Source organism: Zea mays, chromosome 4, assembly GCF_902167145.1.
Source record: "Zea mays cultivar B73 chromosome 4, Zm-B73-REFERENCE-NAM-5.0, whole genome shotgun sequence".
Taxonomy (NCBI): Eukaryota; Viridiplantae; Streptophyta; class Magnoliopsida; order Poales; family Poaceae; genus Zea; species Zea mays.
Window position 1 is genome coordinate 246851428 of NC_050099.1, and position 19678 is coordinate 246871105.

Consider the following 19678-nt stretch of genomic DNA (forward strand, 5'->3'; position numbering starts at 1 on the left):
TAGAGATGCTAAGCGAGATGAATTTATGACGCGTGAAACAACACGACAGCGTGCAAATGACGCGCGGACACGCGCGACATAGCACGCTGACGACACATGAAACAGCGCGCGCGACGAGCGCGAACGCGCACGAATCAGCACGCCGGCGCGCGCGGAACAGCACCCACGACATACGAGAATAATTAAACAGGTGACACGTTTATACTAAACGAATGTTAAATAAATAGAAAGCAGTTAAATTAATATTATCCATGTTAATATTTATTATAAAAGCCCAAGATAGACACTACACCCTTTAATTTGATTGGAATATTAATCTAATAATTATTAGTCGAGCAATCCTTAAGTTAGTTATCTAAAATATATGATATGACATATTAATATCGTTAACATGAGTGTTTATAAGCGGCAAACTATTTATTATCACGCGCATACAACGCACGACACACGTAAAACAACACACATGACAATGAAAAGTATTTTAGCTGGTATTAATCATGTTAATTAACATTTATATTTATAAAAGCAGAGTTAAAACTATAGACTCGTTCTAATTAAATTGTTATTTTATTAACCCTCGAACAAAATAATAATTAATTATTTAACTAATATATGCGACACGACAACCACGAGCGTCGTGGGAACAGCGTGCACGACAACACGCGCACCAGACATGTGGCGCGAACGCTCGAACGAACAACGGCGACACGCAAACAGCGCGCGACTCGCGAAAACGGCGCGACATGCGAAACTACTAAACTGCGTCGTTTTTATTATAATAATCAAGTGTTAAATATAACCTTTACGTCAGCATCAACACGTTACCAGCTATCAACAAACGCCTAATTAAAACTATAAACTAGATTTGATTGAGCTGTTGTTTTAATAACTGAAAACTAAACAATTAATCAAGTACTCGAGCATAACGAAACAACTGAAAACTCCCCTAGTGTTTTTATTTACTAAGCTCACCTCTATAAAATAACCCTACTCTATTTAGAAAAACGGGTAAAAAGAAGGGAAGGAAGGGGGTAACACCTGAATTTGGTAAATATTAGAAAAGAAATTTTATACCCCCAAATTCTGGGTGTTACAGTAGCGTAGGGGAATCTTACTATACTTCTTACGCTCTTGGCGCTTAGAAGTGACGGATGTCGCGTCGGAGCCGGAGGTGGATGCCGATGAAGAGTCGGTCTCGTAGTAGACCACCTTCCTCATCCTCTTTTTCTTGTCCCCACTCCGATGCGGCTTGTGCGAAGAGGATTTCTCCTTCTTCTCTTTGTGGTGTGAAGAGGATCTCTTCTCCTTCCCTTTGGAGGAGTCCTTCTTCTTCTCCTTCCTCTTGGTGCGAGACTCTTCCGATGAAGTGTTCCCGTGGCTTGTAGTGGGCTTTTCGCTGGTCTCCATCTCCTTCTTGGCGTGATCTCCCGATATCACTTCGAGCGGTTAGGCTCTAATGAAGCACCAGGCTCCGATACCAATTGATAGTCGCCTAGAGGGGGGTGAATAGGGCGAAACTGAAATTCTCAAAAATAATCACAACTACAAGCCGGGTTAGTGTTAGAAATATAATCAAGTCCACGAGAGAGGGTGCAAAACAAATCGCAAGCAAATAAGAAGTGTGACACGCGGATTTGTTTTACCGAGGTTCGGTTCTCGCAAACCTACTCCCCGTTGAGGAGGCCACAAAGGCCGGGTCTCTTTCAACCCTTCCCTCTCTCAAACGGTCCCTCGGACCGAGTGAGTTTTTCTTCTCAATCACTTGGAACACAAAGTTCCCACAAGGACCACCACAAGGTTGGTGTCTCTTGCCTCAATTACAGGTGAGTTTGATTGCAAGAAAGAATGAGAAAGAAAGCAAGCGATCCAAGCGCAAGAGCTCAAAAGAACACGGCAAATCACTCTCACTAGTCACTAATGCTTTTGTGGAGTTGGGAGAGGATTTGATCACTTGGATGTGTTTAGAATTGAATGCCTAGCTCTTGTAAGTGGTTGGAAGTGTGAAAACTTGGATGCAATGAATGGTGGGTGGTTGGGGGTATTTATAGCCCCAACCACCAAACTAGCCGTTTGGTGGAGCTGTCTGTCGCATGGTGCACCGGACATGTCCGGTGCGCCAGCCACGTCACCAAAGCCGTTGGGTTCTGACCGTTGGAGCTCTGTCTTCTGGGCCCGCCTGGATGTCCGGTGGCGCACCGGACATGCACTGTTGAGTGTCCGGTGCGCCAGTATGGGCGTGCCTGACTTCTGCGCGCTGGCGCGCAATAAATGCGCTGCAGGTAGCCGTTGGCACCGAAATAGCCGTTGCCGCGCAGTTACACCGGACAGTCCGGTGCACACCGGACATGTCCGGTGAATTATAGCGGACAAGCCGTTGCAAATTCCCGAAGCTGGCGAGTTCCTGAGGCCGCTCTTCCTTGGAGCACCGGACACTGACCGGTGTACACCGGACAGTCCGGTGAATTATAGTGGAGCGCCTCTGGATTTTCCCGAAGGTGGCGAGTTTGAGTTGGAGTCCTCTGGTGCACCGGACACTGTCCGGTGGCACACCGGACAGTCCGGTGCGCCAGACCAGAGATGCCTTCGGTTGCCCCTTTGCTCTTTTGTTGAACCCAATACTTGGTCTTTTTATTGGCTAAGTGTGAACCTTTGGCACCTGTATAACTTATACACTAGAGCAAACTAGTTAGTCCAATTAGTTGTGTTGGGCAATTCAACCACTAAAATTATTTAGGAACTAGGTGTAAGCCTAATTCCCTTTCACCCACCGTCGAGCCCGTCAGCGCCGCCTATGGACCGACCCCCGGCTCTTTGGCTTTAATATCTGGTTCGCGTCCCTTGAGTGGGGACGCGAACGAGAGCCTTCCGGTGGCTGCGTCCGTCCTAGGACCATGGCTGCTGCTACAGAGGTCGCTGGCGAGTCGCCCGGAGCTTGTCGCCCCGCAGGCCCTCCGGTGTGGAGGTTGTTCATACCCGCGGGGATGGAACCGGAGTTCCGTTTGTAATGGCACCTTGAGTGCCGGTGTCTTGTTCATCGTGGTTGTCGGGGCCTGAACATGTATGTATTTTCGGCACGGAGCCGTGTTTTTTCCTCATTTCGAGCACTAGGACTCGCCTGTCGGCTAACTGAACCGCTTAACCAAGTGTGAGTTGCCTTGTGCGAAGTTGACGAGTGAGGTATCCGTATCCCGGAGGCGTGGGAGTCCCTCGGCTCGGTCGGCCTTGCCGCCCGAGGCTTCTCTTGCTTAGTTAAAGGAAACCCTCGGTTGCTCTTCGATGAGCCGAAGCCGGAGGCAGCGGTGCCAGCATGGACAGAGGCAGAGTTGGCTTGAAAAGAAGACTTCGTCAGTCGGAGCCTGGTCGGGCCGTCCACTAGCGGGACCGACGCCGGAGTCGAGTTGCCGAGGCCACGAGCCGGGCTGATGTCCTCGGGGGACAGCTGGCTGAGGCTTCGGGGTGGCCGACCGAGCTGTCTGCTCGGGCCGGATTCCTGGAGAAGACCCTGGCGGCGATGGCCCGGGCATGGTGCTGATGTCGTCCTTCGGAGTGGAGATCCTCCGACCGCGTTGCCGTCCGAGGCTCGGTCGGACTTTGCCGAAGGTGTAGTTGACGCCGAGGGTGCTGCTGCTCCCCCTCCATCAAGGTCCGAGCCTGCAGGATCGGTTTATCTTGTAGTGTGCGTATGTTTTCTGCGGCCGCCGAGGCCCAAACATACTGTCGTCGTGTTGTAAAGCTGCGTTTCTTTTCCTCTTGTTTCGAGTATCTGGACTTATTTGTCGGTAACAGAATTGTTTGTCCGAGCGAGAGTTACTTTTCACGGAAGATGATGAGTGAATATATTCTACACTAAATCAGAGAGGGTGTATGCCACAAATTCCGATGGTTCAAGAACCATATTTCTTGCTCCTTGTTGAGTTTTCACTACATATTCCTCCAATTTTAGATAAAATTCATGCTGCAAATGTTGCATCATCAAGCACGTTAATGAGTTGCATCAGCTCGTGTCGTGTCCGAGCCTCCGGTACCAGCAATACAGGAGCACTCAGAATCAAGAAATAGGGCTGGAGTTGAGTTTATAGTAACGTATGAGACGATTGCATATAACAATTATAACAAAAAAGAATTCCCTATTCGCCAATAATTATATATATATAGCAATTATAACGAACAATATTTCAGTAATATTGGCATGTCACATCACATCACATCTGCTTCTGGTACTGTCCAATTTTTTCCCCTAAAAAAAGATAGTACTACGTCACTACTACCTGTAATTGTAAATTTGCAACGGCAATACGATGGTAGATACAATTAAATCGATATCTGGTTACTTCTGATATGCTGCTGATCAAAATCTGACAGTGTTCCAAGACGATCCAGACGACGTCAACTCGCTCATTGCCTCACTCTCAACTCAAATCAAGCTTCTACACATGCTGAATATGAACAACACCTCGAAGTTCCTCTTCCCCCTCGTTCTCCCACCCAATCTCATTCTAACATTCTTTATCCAAGAAAGGAAAAAAACAATCACTAGCACTGCAACAAATACTTAGCTGCTACAGTAGCACGCTGCTGCCGCTGCCGCCGCCACCCTACAGGCTACAGCTAGTCCGGTTCGACTAGGCTGGCCGCCACGCCTCAAAACTTGGACGCGCGTCGTCGCCCTCAGCACCCGGCGGCGCGCCGCACCCTGCTCCTGCTCGACACCAGCGGGCACGCCGCCTTGGCCCGCAGGATCTCGAGGCGGCGGCGGCGCGCGCCCGCCGACACGGCCGCCTTCTGCAGCGCGGCCCGCAGCTGCGCCTGCCGGTACCACTCCGCGGCGGCGGCGGCCGCGGCCGCCCGCGCCCGGGCCTCCTGCTGCTCCTCGCCCTCGTCGTCGGCCGCTGCCTGCGCCCGCGCCTGCGCTCGAGCCCGGGCCCGCGCGCGCGCCCGCGCGCGCGCCGGCTGCTGTTCCCCCTCGTCGTCGGCCGCCGCCCGCGCCGGCTCGTTCAGGTCCAGCACCACCAGCGCCGGCAGGTCCTCCTGCTCCTTCCTCCCGACCTGCGAAAGCGACACGTACGTAGCCAGGGTGCTGCGGCGTCAGTTCGAGATTGGATGATTGGAACTCATTACTCAACTCCCCCTTTCAGCTGCTCTCTCTCTTTCTCTCAGCGCGCGCGTGCGTACGTATGCACGCATGGGCATCGAGAGCCGTTCGTGACGACACGGCGTCAGGCCTCCTACTAAATCGGGAAAGGCGTCAAACCAATCACAGAAGGGAACGGTTTTATACTCTACCTGGCATGAGTACTATAGACGGTCAATGGCGATCGGGAGATTGGAATCGAAACTAAAAATTCCTCTTTTTTTCGTGTTGGATGGCTGAGTTCTCGGAGATGGTTTTGTTTTTGGGGAAAAAAAGGTCGCAGCTTTCGATCCTTGTTGGGGGTGGGGATGAGATGGGCGAGCAGAGCTGGAGTGGTTGTGGTTGCCGTCCGCACAAACACGCAAGCGAGCAAAACCGAGCGCCCAAGAATTGAGCAGCAAGAAACCGTGCCCCGCCCCGGTACCCAGTCTCCGTGGCAACTGGCAACCACGGCTACCAGATTGACGGAAAGCGACCGCCAGAGAAAGGATCCATCCAGCAGCACCTCGTGCGACGGTGCGAGTGCAACTGCTTCACCAAGGCTCTCGTTCGCTCGTGCTCCTCCAGCTCCGCATCCGACCGAGCTCTGCTGTGCCGGGGACGCCGCAGCCGCTTGAATTTCTCTAATCAATGGCTCGAGGTCGCTAGTCGCACACAAGCAAGCAATCGACGGGAGACAGACACGAACAGAAGAAGATCTAAACTCCCGAGGAAGAAAAAGGGAGTGGGGAGGAGGAAGGGTTGACCTGGAGTGGACGCGCGTTCTCCCGGGGCTGGGACAAGCTCGCCGCCGCCTCGCCGAGCTGCTGTTCCTCCTCCGCCCACTGCGAGCAGTCCATCCAAGGCAGATTAATTGTCGCCCGTCCGGCCACTAGAGAAATTTTCCACCACCTAATTTTATTTTTTTTTAAAAAAAACGGAAAGCGAAGCGACGAAGGAAGACCCGCAGCGGCGGCGCCGGCTGAGGCGCGCGCGCAGATCTCGCGCGCGGGAGGCTCACCTGGTCCAGCGGGGGAGCTACGGCGACCTCGCCCTTGTCCTCCGGCGGCGCGTCGTCCCCGCCGCTCTCCGGGTACGCGAGCGGGGTGTCGGGGCTAGCGGCCCCGCCCCTCTCGGCGGCGGCGGGAGCCGGGACCGGGGAGGGCTTGACCTCCGGCATCGACCGCGGCCGGCGCCGGCCCCACGAGAGGATCTCCAGGTGCGGGGCCGCGGCGCGCGCGCGCTGGCGCCGCCGGTGCCGCGACCGCACGAGCCTGCTTATGTCGCACAGAATGGCGGCCACCTCCAGCTGCTCGGTCTCCGCCGCATCCTCCATGGGCGGGCGCCGCGCCGGGGGGTCTGTGTTCGGTGGCTGCGGAATCGGGCGGCGGCGGCGGCGGCGGCGCGATGTGGGCGGGCGGGCGGGCGAGCGAGCGGATTGCTTCCTGGGCTCCCCTCCGCTCCCAGGCCGTGTGGTTTAATAGGGGCGGGCGAGCGCCGTGGCGCCACGTGGCGACGCGGCCGCGGGGATTGGGTTGCCGCCGGGAGGATGACACGCAGGGCCCTCCCCACAGGGACTGACTCGCGCCGTGTGGTTCTGTTGCTGGTGGCTGGTGCTCGCGGTGGGCACGCCGCCTCTTCCTTTCCCTTTCCCTCTCCTCTCCTCTCCTCCACGGTCCGGGCTAGATTTCCATTCTCTCCGTATTCCGGTTCTCGCGTGCAGTGTGGTGGACTGGAGCTGGAGGCTCCGGCCCCCGGTTTTGGGGGTTTGTTTCTTCTTTTTTCCTTGTTGCCTTGTTCTCGTCTCGCCCTGGATTTATCCGGCGCCAAAGCTGCTTTTCCTGCGGCGATGCGTTTTTTTACTCGTCACATACTGTTACATTTGATCCGGTATTTTAATTTGTTAGCTCTTTTCAAATTATTCGCATTTATATATGTGTTTTTACACTATGATCTCGGCACCATAGTTCATGTGCCAATATATTTGGTATGGGGACCAATTTGGCGCTTCAGCCCACGGGGTGTTTGGTTACCCTAAACTAAACTTTAGCCCCTATCACATCGAATGTTTGAACCTCCGTTCCGGGTATTAAATGTAGTCGGATTATAAAACTAATTTGTCAGCCGAAGATTAAAAGACGAGACGAATCTAGTCCAGTTGGTTGGGTCTATATTTCATACTCCTATTTAAAAGTCAAACGTTTGATGTGACCCGAGCTAAACTTTAGCAGGGGCAACCAAACACCCCCTTAAGACTCTTTTTGGTTGATAGACTAAAGATTAGTCTCTCCATTTTAGTTTCATTTAAATTCTAAATTATTATATGGTGGGACCAAAACATGAACTAAATTGTTTTAGTCTCTATTTCTTCAAAGGGTGACTAAGGCTCTGTTTTAAACTCACAAGATAAACTTTATCAACTTTTTAGCTATTTTTAGCCATTTGGTGATCTAAATAGGAGAGCTAATGGTGGTGTGATAAAATTTAGCACCTATTATCTCATAATCTGCTCAAGGGGTGCTAAAAGGGGCTAAACGTGGGCCAGAGAACCTCATTTTCTACCCCATACCCTCCAACCACATTCTCTTTCCGCATTAGGGGCATGTGTGTCTTTTTCTAATGTGCTAAACTTTATTAGAGTAGTCCAAACACACAAGGAGCTAAACTTTAGCACTTCAATTCATATGGCTAAAGTTTAACAGGAAACTAAAGTTTATCCCGTGAAATTGAACAGGGCCTAAAAGAGACTAAATCATATTAATCCTATCTTTTAATCCTATCTTTGTATGATAGTTTGAGTGTTTCATTTTGAAAGCACTTCAATTATAGTTTAAGTTTAAACACACTTTCAATTGGAGTACCAAGTGTGAGCACTCTCAATTCTTGTTACTACAAGTTTGAAATATGTCCCTTCACAACATTTGTACAGTTCTTGTGTTTGGGAACATCTGTACAATATGGTTTCAATTGGCAAGGTCAGAGCAAACGATAGGCTGCCTTTGGCCCGAGCAACATCTGTACATTGCCTCTCGGAGGCGTCCTGCATCACGCACAAGGTTAGACTCACATGGCCAGTTTGCCTTTACCACGGTGGAATCTGGCATTTACCTTGCCTTCTACCAGCAACAAATTTAGACATGGCAATTCCGTCACTGTTTGTTTCAGCATGTGTATTGTGAGAAGCTGCACAAGCTAACAAATTAGCATCTGCAGTGGCGAGAATGTCGTCAATGCCAGCCCAATTCATGTGTCTTCTCTGACTCGCGCTTAGGTTGTTTCAAAAAATTTAGGGTTAATTTATTAGTAGTCTGTTGTGGATTTAGATTTTTTTAGGAAACGTTTTTTACATCAGCCCCTAATATTAAGTTTTGGGGAACAATTTTATAGCAGTCTTTTGGAGTCGCTCTAAAGTCTAAACATGTTAATTACAATTGAGCCCTCCCTCTTCAGACACAACAAGATCATCTACAGTTAATTCACCTGCAATTCACTTGCATTTGGGTCACTGATTTATAGGCCCGATCTAGAATAAGGGACCTTTGGTAGGGCTCCGGTTCCTCTAAAAACAGGGTTCCTCTAAAAACAGTTTCAGCACTGACTCACCTGGCTCTTTGGTTTCTCTAAAAAGTCAGAGCTGCTTTGCAATTCATTTGGTAAAACAGTTTTCTTGTGTTTATCTTAAAGGATGTGTGAGTAAAATGTAGAAGGATCCGTTAGGAGCCATATTTTTTGTGCTCTCTCTCTTTTAGAGGGCTTTCGATAAGAAGCTATTTTTTTATAACCGTTTGATAGAGATTGAAGATGAGCCAGAGTTAGAGCCGTAGGCATTGCCAAAAGGGCTCTCACTCTAAATACCAGTGGCCTGCAGTTTAGTCCCCTCTGGTACCATGCATAACCCTATTTCCTGAGTGTATAAATAAAACACAACCTTATGCATCTCACTTTCTTTTTCTTTTTTGCAACATCCCACTTTTTTACTGCTAAGATGTTGTATATTATCCACTATAAATTAGTGCGTCTGAATAGTAGTATCAATCAGCTGATCAGCAGCAGAAGGGAGGCCAGGCTACATCAACCTCAGCTGCTGCGGCTGCCTGCCACCTTGGTACGGCGCGCAGAAGAGCTCCATCTGCGGCGGCCGTGGCGGCGACGGCATCTCCGGGGGAGCAAGCATGCCCATCGGTCGCAGCGACGACGAAATGCCGTGCCACGCTGCCGCCGGAGAAAGCGTAGCGTCCGGCCTCGGCTGGTACTGCGAGACATGGTACTGCCACATCTGCTGGTGCTGCTGCTGCGTCGGCATGGGTTGTTGTAGCTGCTTCATCATCATCGCCGACGAGCTCGCAGGGCGCAGACCATACGCCGGGCCGCACACATACTGTGGCATCTGCGAACACATCCCAGAGACGAGACAAGACAGCGATCGATCAGATCAGACGCCATTTGAACCGTGATACAATGCAAGTATGTAACACAACAAGAAACCAGAAGTAATATGGTGCAGTAGTGTCAGGAAGAACCTAACCTGCTGAAGCGCCGCGGCGGGTGGCAGACTCCCCCTGCTGTAAGGGAAGTGCGGGAACGAGTACGGCGTCGCGTCACGCGGCGTCGCCGGTGGCCGAGCCATCTGAGGGTGTAGGTACCGGACATGCTGCGCCGCTGCCGCGGCGGCCGCCGATGTGGCCGGAAGGTTTTGCCAGGAACTACCGCTGACCTGAAACAGCAACGGCTTCGGTTAGGCAAGACTTCAGTGGAGCTCAGTTACCGGCAGCCAGCCAGCGTTCAAGCAGCAGCAGCGCCGCCACGGTAGCTGTCAAGCTCTAGTGTCTGTGGCGCTCACAATCTTCTGCCGGCCGGCGCCCGCATCGCAGATGCCAGCGGGCGGCTGGTGAGCCGGGACGCGCACGTCGAAGTGCACCGTGTACAACCTCTCGTCCCGAGCGGCGGCGGCCTTGTGCGAGGTGGTGGACGAGCCGTTCGGAGGCCTGGGGCAGCGGGCGAGGAGCCTCTCCTCAGGCCTCGCTTGGCTTTGTAACGACGACGACGCGGCGGCCTTCTCCTTGTTCACGTGCATCTGGATCACGTGGCTCACGTACACGTGGGTGATGCTCCTCTTCCATGCCTTCGGCGCGCCGACGTTTCTGAGCACAGGGTGCTGCAGATAACAGTGTCAAATAAACGTTCAGAGTTTTCTCAGGAGCTTGGCCAGGGAAAACATCCGCAGCACAGCCGTCTTCGATAAGATGAATTTTATTATTTTAACGATGAACCAGAGGACATTCCTATTCCACTTGTTGAATGTTAAGAGTGGAGTAGATAGAACATGCCTTGTTCTGATTTCCAGGCGTGGTGAAGTTAGCGGATTCAGAAATTGTATTGGCGGGAGCTGCCAGTTTGCTTGAAGAGGGTCTGAAAACAGACATGCATTTACCATCTTCTTAACAACCCAACTAACAATGTCTTCATAAGAAAACAAAATACACAACTAGTTTGAACAAAAACTTACTTTACTAAGTACCCAGCTGGGGTACAAGGCAACAGAGTCTGGACCAGAGGCACAATTTCTGATAGAAGTAGAAACATATTAGCAGATAGGTAGCAAGAACAAGTATTTAGTATAATGAACTTCAGCTGTCATGGCGCGTTCTGGATCTGTAGGAGTACCTTGTGCACTGTTGTTCTTGGCCTTCTCCCTCTCATGTAGCAGCACACCCTCAGATTGATCAGAATTTACCTGTAGAAAAAAAAACATATTTGAGGGAACCATGAAGCATTAGGACCAAACGAAGGTGTAGTAACACCTGTACTTTCAGACAGATAAAAGTGTAGTACCAGCCAAAGAGGAGCCTCTGGCTTCTGTGCAGGGTGACATTTGCTATCATCAAACTGCAGTTCATGGTGCTTTTGAGCGCTACAAACAGAAATAAGCATGAGAATGAAGTTTAAGAACAAGATTAGCGACCAAAGGGCTGCCGGCTGCCGCGAGCAGTTCTCTACCTGTTAATGGAGGTGTCTTTAGATGGGCTTGGCAAATTCACAGCAGTTTCCATAGAAAGGTCCTGCATTTGCTCATTCGCTGACAGAAGTGGGATACTGTTGCTGGATTGATTTGCAGCAGCAGCCACTGGATCTGCATTTGGAACGATGTTGCTTTGCTCCACCGCTTTATTTATGCAGGCGCATTGGCTAGCCAGCTCGTTAGCAGCGCTTGGCAGCTCGGCTGTTTGGTCATCCTCCTTAGTAGGTCCTGCATAGGAGATCACACAACAGACTATGAACATATTCTAAAGTCATAATGCTTGCCTTTTAGTATGATAATCAGAAAAGACTCAAAGAGTGCGGGGCAAACCTTTTGAAAAAGAAGTTGAAGCGTCATTCGTGTTTGAACTATCTGCTACAGCCTTGTCGGCTGTGACCTCGCTGTGAGAGGGTACTTGGGATAGGGACAGCAGAACATCAGCAATTGCTTCCTCTTGTTCTGTAAATAACTGTAAACAGGATGTGCATCTCACTACCAGTTCTCAGTCTCGCGTCAAGAGATGATGAGGAAATTGTAGCAGCAGGGAAAAAATATTTACCGAGCTCCCATTGGATCTTGTTTCCTGGCCTACAGAAGAAATTTGAGCACTGATAGCCGAAAGATGACGCCTCTTTTTGACATGGCGTGATGGCGCAGAAGCAAATCGACCAGCTCGCTTGTTTATGGCTGAAAGTAGGATGCCAAGAGCTGAATTATCATCTTAGCTTAAAAACCTCAGATTAAATTACTCATGCCAATATGCCAACGTCGCAACTCACAATCAACTGCTTATTAGTATTAATTAGTTACATGATGCCATGTGTGGATACAACAGAACACTTGAAAAGAAATTCAAGTACCCACAAACACATAAACAGATAAACACCAAGGTTTTAGGTGACAACTAGCAACTGTTCCCTGTCTAACAATAACAAAATTAACAAGTTTCTTCAACCCAGCGTTAAACCATATTGTTAATTTCAATTTTAGCTCACAAAAAAATTCAGCTTAAAATTAATGGTATTATTTGTCGAGCAAACTGTAATTAAAAATAACAATGGACGAGGAAGCCGAAACCCCTTTGCTCTGGGCCTCAGGCCATGCGGAAGAATGGATAAATAGTGCGGTTAACCAGTACCTGATCTTAATTTTCTTGGAACCGGAGGATCGGCAGCATCACACCCCTCAGCCACCTTCGAAATACAAAAAAAAAAAAAGAACTCAAAGATGGGCATGCATGATGAGCAGAAAGCAACCGATCGAACAAGGCAGGAAAGATACCTTCCCAAGGGTCCTCACTCTCTGCCAGCTAACCAGGCCACTGAAGCTGGCCGTAGACAGCGAGCAGAGCACTGCGTCATCGCAGACCTGACCAGACCCCGCTCCCCCCGCCTCCACTTTGCTATCCATGTCGCCCTTGCTTGGTCTCCACTTGAAGCACTTGGCCTTCTTGAGTCTCTTCTGTCTCAGCGCTGCCCTGTGCTCCTCACCTCTCATCTCCTTCCCGCTATATCCTGGAGACGACGAGCGGTATGCAGCGGCGATCAGCGTTACAAAACATGCATGGCGGCGCGGTAATCTAGTGGCTAGAACAGCTAGGCAAGGCACAGTTTTTGCAAACTGCCTTTTCTGAACAAGAAACGATAGGGACGGTTGGTGCCATCTGGCCTTTTAGGAATCACCGTAATCTGAAAAGCTCAGGATCGTAAAGCTTTTACACTAGTAAAAAAACTGGAAAGCAATTCAGACAGTGGAAGTGGATCACGCAGGGGGAAAAAACTATATGGTCGTTGGCGGTGGCAAAGATCTTCGAAACAATTTTAAAAGGTTTTTTTTTGTGCCAAAAATCTGAAAAGTTGGCGAGAAGAGGTCTCCAAAGGCTCCCATGCATGTGTTCACGTTTCACCAGGCAGCACGGATCCATGTTCCATGAGGGAGCCACGAGCAGCATCTGTGAAAAGGACAAGGAGCTGAAAACGAAGGCTTCGAGGCTCGCCTTGCGTCCATATCTATCTACACGTATGCAGTATAGGTAGGTGACAAGCGAGCGTTACGGCCCAGGTCCAGCCAGCGTCACCGTATCTCGGGAAATTCCTTCACGAAAACCTTCACCCCAAACGGACCATCCGTGTCAGCGTCCAACCCCCGACCCAGTCCACACTCGACAGCTTCGAGCGTTCATGCGCTCGTGGGCCGGCCTAGCCAAGAGAGCCCACCACTCACATCCCAAAAGCCAGGCTGATGAGAGGAGGGGACTCTCCCTTTTAAGCTGCCCACGGCCCCCTTGGCTAGCCGATGTGGGACTAAAGCCGGGGCGCTGACTACCAGCCCCTGACATCCCACCCCCCTTGGGAAGCCCCCCAAGGCAGGCATGGGCCAAACCGGGCTCTGATACCAGATGTCAGCGTCCAACCCCGGCCCAGCCCACACTCGACAGCTTCGGGCGTTCATGCGCTCGTGGGCCGGCCCAGCCAAGAGAGCCCACCACTTACATCCCAAAAGCCAGGCTGATGAGAGGAGGGGGACTCTCCCTTTTAAGCTTTCGAGTGTTCGAGTGTTCAGCGTGTTCATGCGTTCGAGTGTTCAGCGTCCAACCCCAGGCCACAAGAACCCGTGGGCTCTCTAGCATTAACGCCAATCACGAGAACGCACGCTAGCACTACTACTCCTGCATACGAAGGTGGCCGGTGGAGCCCAGGGCCAGGAAAGTTTTGATCTTTTGAGGAGAAAGGGATAAGGGGCATTTTCGGGACGAGTACAGAGAAGGAACGTCCGTCCGTCCGTCCGCCCGCCGGGCCAGTGCACTGTGAGACCGTCTGCTTCTGCTCTGAACATTCGCCGGGCTGGGGACTGGGGAGAGAGATGCCATGCCATAGAGAGAGAAGCGCCAATGGAACAGCACGCAACGCAACACGTACCAGCGGCAGCCGTTGGAGGAGGAGGCGAGGAGGGGGTGGAGCCACTCCCTATCGCGTGTCTCCTTGCTTGCTGACGCCCAACCACCGGCTTCTTCTCCTTCTCCTCCCTCCTCTCCATATCCGCCATCCAGAAAGGCCTGTCCACCCCTTGCTAGTCCTAGCTACTAGCTCAAAAAGATCTCACAAGTCACAACCCTCTCGTTTCTCTCTTTGTCGTCTTCGCTCACTCTACACGGACTCGAGGAGAAGGAATGCGGCGAGAGGAGGAGGATGAGGCAGTCATGGACGGATAGACACGCACATGCTAACCAACCTTAGGGCAAAGTGAACAACAGCTATAAAAGACTGGGAGTCTGGGACAAGGAGACAAGCGTCCAGAGCCCAGCAGTACGCTCGAAGCAAAGTAAATAGGCAGCGCGGCAGGGAAAAAAGATAGGATAGACAGGAGGAAGAAAAGAAAAATGCTGCTGCGGCTACTGCTTGGTCCTATGAATGCAGAGGAATCAGATGCCGAGGGAGTGTGATGAGGGCATGGCGAAAAAGGCTAGCGAATTGGGGGGCAAAAAAAAAAAAAGCGGGCGGAATTTTATTTTTCTGTGGTGGCGTTCGCTGCCTGAAAACGATCCGTGGATCTTTATTAGACGACCCACCCCCTCCAACCCCCCCTCACGAGAATCTAGAAAGGAGGGACTGCATTTATCCGGATAATCTTTTTCGCAAACTCCACCGCGGAAAAGAGGCGAACCAAAATCAGATTTATTAAACTCCTTTCTTTCTTTCTTTCTTTTTTTAAGGATCAGATGATGATAGCTTGTATTCACTACACGCTCAGATCTTTAGCCAGCCAGAATGAAAGGAGACGATGGCAGTAGCTTTACTAGTTGGGGTGGGGGACAGCGTATCGGGATCGGACCGTACCCTACATTTAACACCGGAAATGGTTGGTCCGGCGGATTACATACAGGGTAACCGCCGAATTAATCCTGGGCCGCGAGACGAGATGCCCGAGGTCGCCATCCCATGATTCCAGGCATGCAACAAAGCTCATGGAATGGAACAACAACAAGATTCACACACAGCAAAACTAGAGCAGAACCGAAGCGATAAGGAAACGTCGAAAAGATTCACATGGCGAAACAAAAGCAAAACCCAAGTGATAAAGGAAACATCAAGAAACCAAGAGGAGGAGAGGAGAGGACAAGCTGCCGGTGCCAGGCAACCGTCGCTCGGAAACCCCAGGCAGGCGGACACACACACACACACACACACAAAAAGAAGCAAAACGCGGCACAGCATCGCAAGAAGAAACAGCGCAGAGCCGCCGTTGCAGTTGCAAGATAAGACACGAAAAACCGGAGCTTTTCCGCACACGATCCTCCAAGAGCTGGAAAACACACGGGGGGTCGTCGGGAGCGCACGGGGGCTTACCTCCGATCTGCATCGCCTCGAGTCGAGCCGTTGTCGCGGCGGCGGCGGCGGCGGGGAGGACGGCAGCGCGCGGGCAGCGGCGGAGCAAGCCGCCGGCGGCGCCGGAGGGCGAGAGCGGCATGCGGCGCCAAGAGCCGCGCGCGGGTGGTGGGGCGGCGGGCGACCTTGCTCTGCGTCCGTCGGTGCGATGCGATGCGATGCGAGCGAAGGAGAGTACGAGATCGAGATGGAAGGAGGAAGAAGGCGAGGGGGTGAAGGGCAGAGCGAGCGAGTGAGTGAGTGGTAAATGCGAGGCGACTACAGCGACGAGCAGGAGCAGGAGGAGCTGCTGCTGCTGCCGCGGGCTGCGATGCGGTGCTAGCCGTGCGACGTGGCCCGCCCCGCCCTTTTTGTTGGCCGCTCCGCTTGGCGTGGGCCGGCGCGACCGGAAAGCTGCGGACCCTCTCTGCTCTGCCTGCACTTGCTTCTACCTCCCTCCCTGGCTCCCTCACACTAGAGAGAGAAAGTAGATACACATGCTATAAATATCAAGTGTCTGAGTCCAACTATTTTAGTTTAATAAAAATTTTACAATAAATATCAGTATTTATTAATATCTCGAGATTCATTCATCATAGGATATATATTTTTGTATAATATATAAACCAAAATATAAATATTATCTTATAATACCAATATCTTTTTTGATAAATTTAGCTAAAGTTTATAGAGCTTGGCCAGTGATAGAGCTACAATTATGTCTTTTTCCTAGAGCAGCCAGCAATGTGGTACGGTGGTGCAGGGCTGGCGGCAAGCGGATGGTGATTGGTGCGTGGTGATCTGATCGATGCTGGCAGTATGTTGCCGCTTTTTAATCAGACTCAGCAGCATCCCCTTTCTTTTGCTTTGTTGGCTAAGTCTGAATTGCTTGCGGTCAATAATAATCGCCGCAACAAGTTGGATTAAGGGCTTGTGGCAGTGACTAAACTTTAGAGTCTCTAAAAAGCAAGCAGAGGTGACTAAAAGCCTTCAACTATATCAAGTAGGTGACTAAGGTGTGTTTGCTTCCTTTATTCACCCTCCTCTTGGTGTGGTTTTAATGTGTATGTGATTGCGATTTTTATAATATTTTGTCTCTATAAACCGTAGCTGCATCAGCTACAGCTACAGGGTAGCCAAACAAGCTTAGAAATCCTATTTAAAATACATATTTTAGTCACCTTGTTTGATATTTTAGAGACTAGGAGGTGAGAACTTTTGGTTCCATTTGTAGACCTCATAAATAAAATTTAGAGACTAAACTTTAGTCCCTTGAAATACTATTTGGAAGACTTATTTTAATCACCTTGATTGCCATTTTAGGAACTAAAATTGACTAAAGTTTAGGAGATGAGAACTAAACACCCCCTAAAATGGACTAAGGGTGTGTTGGTTTCTATGAACTAATTTTTAGTCTCTCCATTTTATTCCATTTTAGTCTCTAAATTGTCAAAGATGAAGACTAAAACTTTATTTTAGTTCTCATAAAGTTTCACTTTCCATATTTGACAATTTATAGACTAAACACATTTTATTGCATGTACTCTCTCCTTTCTTCCCTACCTTCTTCCCTACGCCCTATTAAATAGAGGTAATATAGTCTTTATGCATAGTAATTAATGTTCTTTGGTCAGATTTAGTCACTAAAACTAAACATGGTACCTTAGTGACTAAACTTTAGTCATTAAAGTTTATAGTCAGGTCACTAAGAGGATGTTTGTTTCTAGAGACTAATTTTTAGTCCCTCTATTTTATTTCATTTTAGTCTCCCGTATTTTATAATTTAGAGACAAAAATAAATAAAAACGGTGAGACTAAAACTTGGTCCATTTAAACCAAACAACTCGTAAAGTAACTAATTAGGGCCTAAACGACCAAAAAGATGGGATACTTTGTGTCCGCCTGTCTGCTAACTAAATTGTATTATATGTTAATTAAAATGGAATAAAATGTAATTAAATTTTATGGGTTTGCTCCCAGTTTTTGTCTTTGCTGCAGCGGTGAAGTGTCATTTGCGAACACTGCACAAGACCAACATGTTCGGAGCAAGGCGTAGGTATGGCCCCACCTAGGGTTTGCCACTTCACGCGAGGTGGGCCCAGGGGCCTCGATACCCCAAATATGGGGTACACACCTGCTGGGTCAAGGCGGGACCCCTATGGCTATCTATAGCCATGGACGACGAGTCATCTACACCGACTTAGGGCTTGGGCCTACCGACAGGGTCACACGCCTCTAGACCGGCGTCACCTCGGGTCCTGACGGTGGGACTACTCAGTAGTTATAGCCTATAGACCGGACCCCCAAGGAGTAGTCCCCGACCCCACATATGCCATCCGGACCTCCAGCCAGGGGGCCTATGTCGCCATGTGTCTGGGCCATTACGCAAGGACCAAAACTTCCCTAAGTCTCTTCCGGACCCCAACCAGGCGAGGTCCGAAGCTACCACGTATGCATGTGCTCCTAGCCACTGGTCCCTGCTCAAGCAGAGACCCAGTGCTACCACGTGGCTTGTGGCGCATGACGTAAGCCGTGGAACAGAGCCTAGCGTAAGTCGTAGAGCAGAGCTTGATGTAAGCCTCTGGCAGGGGGACCGCCCGCATTCAATGCGAGCTGGTCGCGCTGACTGTTCACACCAGTGGCAGATGACGTACGCCCCGCATTAAATGCAGGCAACATGTGTAGTTCGCAAGGCCTAGGGCACACCAGTAATCCGTGTGTTACCAAGACAAAGACCATTGACCCGCTGCTCCACACGTTGGCAAACCCCATCATGACTTCGACTATTCCCGCTACATCGACAGACGACGAAGACAGACGCATGGGACTGAACGACATCATCCACCTACTCCCCTACACAAGCGGACGAGCGAGCCTACATCGCAGCATATACCGCTGCCTACGACACTAGCTGCGACTGATCGGGAATCCACACGACGACCAATTAAAGGCCTTGAACCATAGGATTAATAGCTCAACGCTCCGTTTGTTGCACAACTGAGGCCCACTTTTAGGGGCTCCTTAGTACTAATATTTGTGCCTCCATTCGACTATAAAAGGGAGGGCACATACGCTACTTACTCAGACTAACTTGAACCCGGGGAAGACTCAAGTCTCCAGGGGACAAGCTCTCTCGAGCTCCTCGGGGACATTCACTCTTGAATCTCCACGGAGGCATCTCTAACCAGTTCAAGGCTTTCTCAAGCTCTCAACAATATAACACACAAGTGGAGTAGAGTATTACGTTATGGTGGTCCGAATCACTCTAAAATCTCGTGTGTTTTTGTGTGCGTCCTTCCAATCAGACGAACCCTAGGTTGCTCCCTGTTATTAGAATTAAGTGGGTGCATTCCACCACCCACCTAGAGTTTTCTCTCCAACAAACAGATTAAACATGCGTGACTTGAAGAACAATGCTGCCAATGCAAACTTAGTATGGAGATCTCATACATAAAGGAAAGTGTTGTATGGCATCAGCATCACTAGTGAATCTATATTTTTGTTGTATGGAAGAGGAGGAATAGGAGAATATTCAAAGAGGAGAAGACAAGTTCACCGGTACGAAGTGTTTGCGTGGATCAAAAACGAATTGGCGCTGCGTAGAGGTGCATGTGGATGTGGTCATCAATGGATATATATTAATCTTTTTTAGCTTGAGTTCGTGCGTGTTCCTTTACTCCCATCTTTACGCTGTCCCAATTTATAATTTATTTGATATTTTTATTAAATTTGATCTACTCGTTTTGTTTTTTTCAGAAAAACTAAAAAGGAAATCTAAAACCATATTTAAAATATATTATATGTTAAACGATATCACATCAAACTTTAAAAATAATAAGGATTCTTTTAAATAAGACGAGTTATATTTGGTGTTAAAAAGTCAAATGTAATTATAAATCGAAACTAATATAGTATATAAAAGTGCTCTTCCTCCTGTTGTTTAACTTTTTTAAAAAAAAAACATGTAGCCCAATAGTCAAGTGGACCGTTCTAAATAGGCTGACACTAGACACAGCACATCATAATTCATATAGTATCAGTATCGACATGGTATGAGTCTAGTGTCGTGTTTGGACTGTTACCGGACATGATAGGCTAGCACGGACACACCATGATTAGGTGATCGGCATGATTAGTCATAGTTTAGACCAACTAGTGGTCTATATATGTGATTGTGATATGCAT

At 49.6% G+C, this 19678-nt stretch overlaps 2 protein-coding genes across 3 annotated transcripts; both read right to left on the reverse strand.

Annotated features, from left to right (window-relative positions):
• Positions 1–4296: 4296 nt before the first annotated feature.
• Positions 4297–6820, reverse strand: LOC103654933 (uncharacterized). The gene is made up of 3 exons (XM_008681737.4): positions 6132–6820; positions 5878–5955; positions 4297–5046 (listed from the first exon to the last, which is right to left on the reverse strand). The coding sequence occupies exons 1-3, from the start codon at positions 6444–6446 to the stop codon at positions 4669–4671; spliced, it is 771 nt and encodes a 256-aa protein (XP_008679959.1). The 5' UTR covers positions 6447–6820; the 3' UTR covers positions 4297–4668.
• Positions 6821–8880: 2060 nt separating this feature from the next.
• On the reverse strand, positions 8881–15896 carry LOC100501708 (uncharacterized). 2 transcript variants are annotated; one of them, XM_008681738.4, is made up of 13 exons: positions 14048–14707; positions 12411–12643; positions 12268–12322; positions 11689–11816; positions 11460–11598; positions 11108–11357; positions 10943–11021; positions 10775–10844; positions 10617–10674; positions 10438–10519; positions 9951–10265; positions 9636–9824; positions 8881–9497 (listed from the first exon to the last, which is right to left on the reverse strand). In XM_008681738.4, exons 1-13 carry the CDS (start codon positions 14172–14174, stop codon positions 9177–9179), a joined length of 2046 nt encoding a protein of 681 aa, XP_008679960.1. In that variant the 5' UTR covers positions 14175–14707; the 3' UTR covers positions 8881–9176. The 2 variants fall into 2 exon arrangements, with proteins under 2 accessions (XP_008679960.1, NP_001310216.1); NM_001323287.1 differs by lacking the exon at positions 14048–14707 and adding an exon at positions 15476–15896 and having other exon boundaries at positions 8886–9497.
• Positions 15897–19678: the final 3782 nt, after the last annotated feature.

Coding starts and splice junctions, on each gene's coding strand:
- LOC103654933 (XM_008681737.4), bottom strand. CDS start 6,446: ATGGAGGATGCGGCGGAGACCGAGCAGCTGGAGGTGGCCGCCATTCTG. Junction 5,956..6,131: donor TAGCTCCCCCGCTGGACCAG/GTGAGCCTCCCG, acceptor GACTGCTCGCAG/TGGGCGGAGGAGGAACAGCA. Junction 5,047..5,877: donor AGAACGCGCGTCCACTCCAG/GTCAACCCTTCC, acceptor TCGCTTTCGCAG/GTCGGGAGGAAGGAGCAGGA.
- LOC100501708 (XM_008681738.4), bottom strand. CDS start 14,174: ATGGCGGATATGGAGAGGAGGGAGGAGAAGGAGAAGAAGCCGGTGGTT. Junction 12,644..14,047: donor TCCTCCAACGGCTGCCGCTG/GTACGTGTTGCG, acceptor CGTCGTCTCCAG/GATATAGCGGGAAGGAGATG. Junction 12,323..12,410: donor GAGTGAGGACCCTTGGGAAG/GTATCTTTCCTG, acceptor TGTATTTCGAAG/GTGGCTGAGGGGTGTGATGC.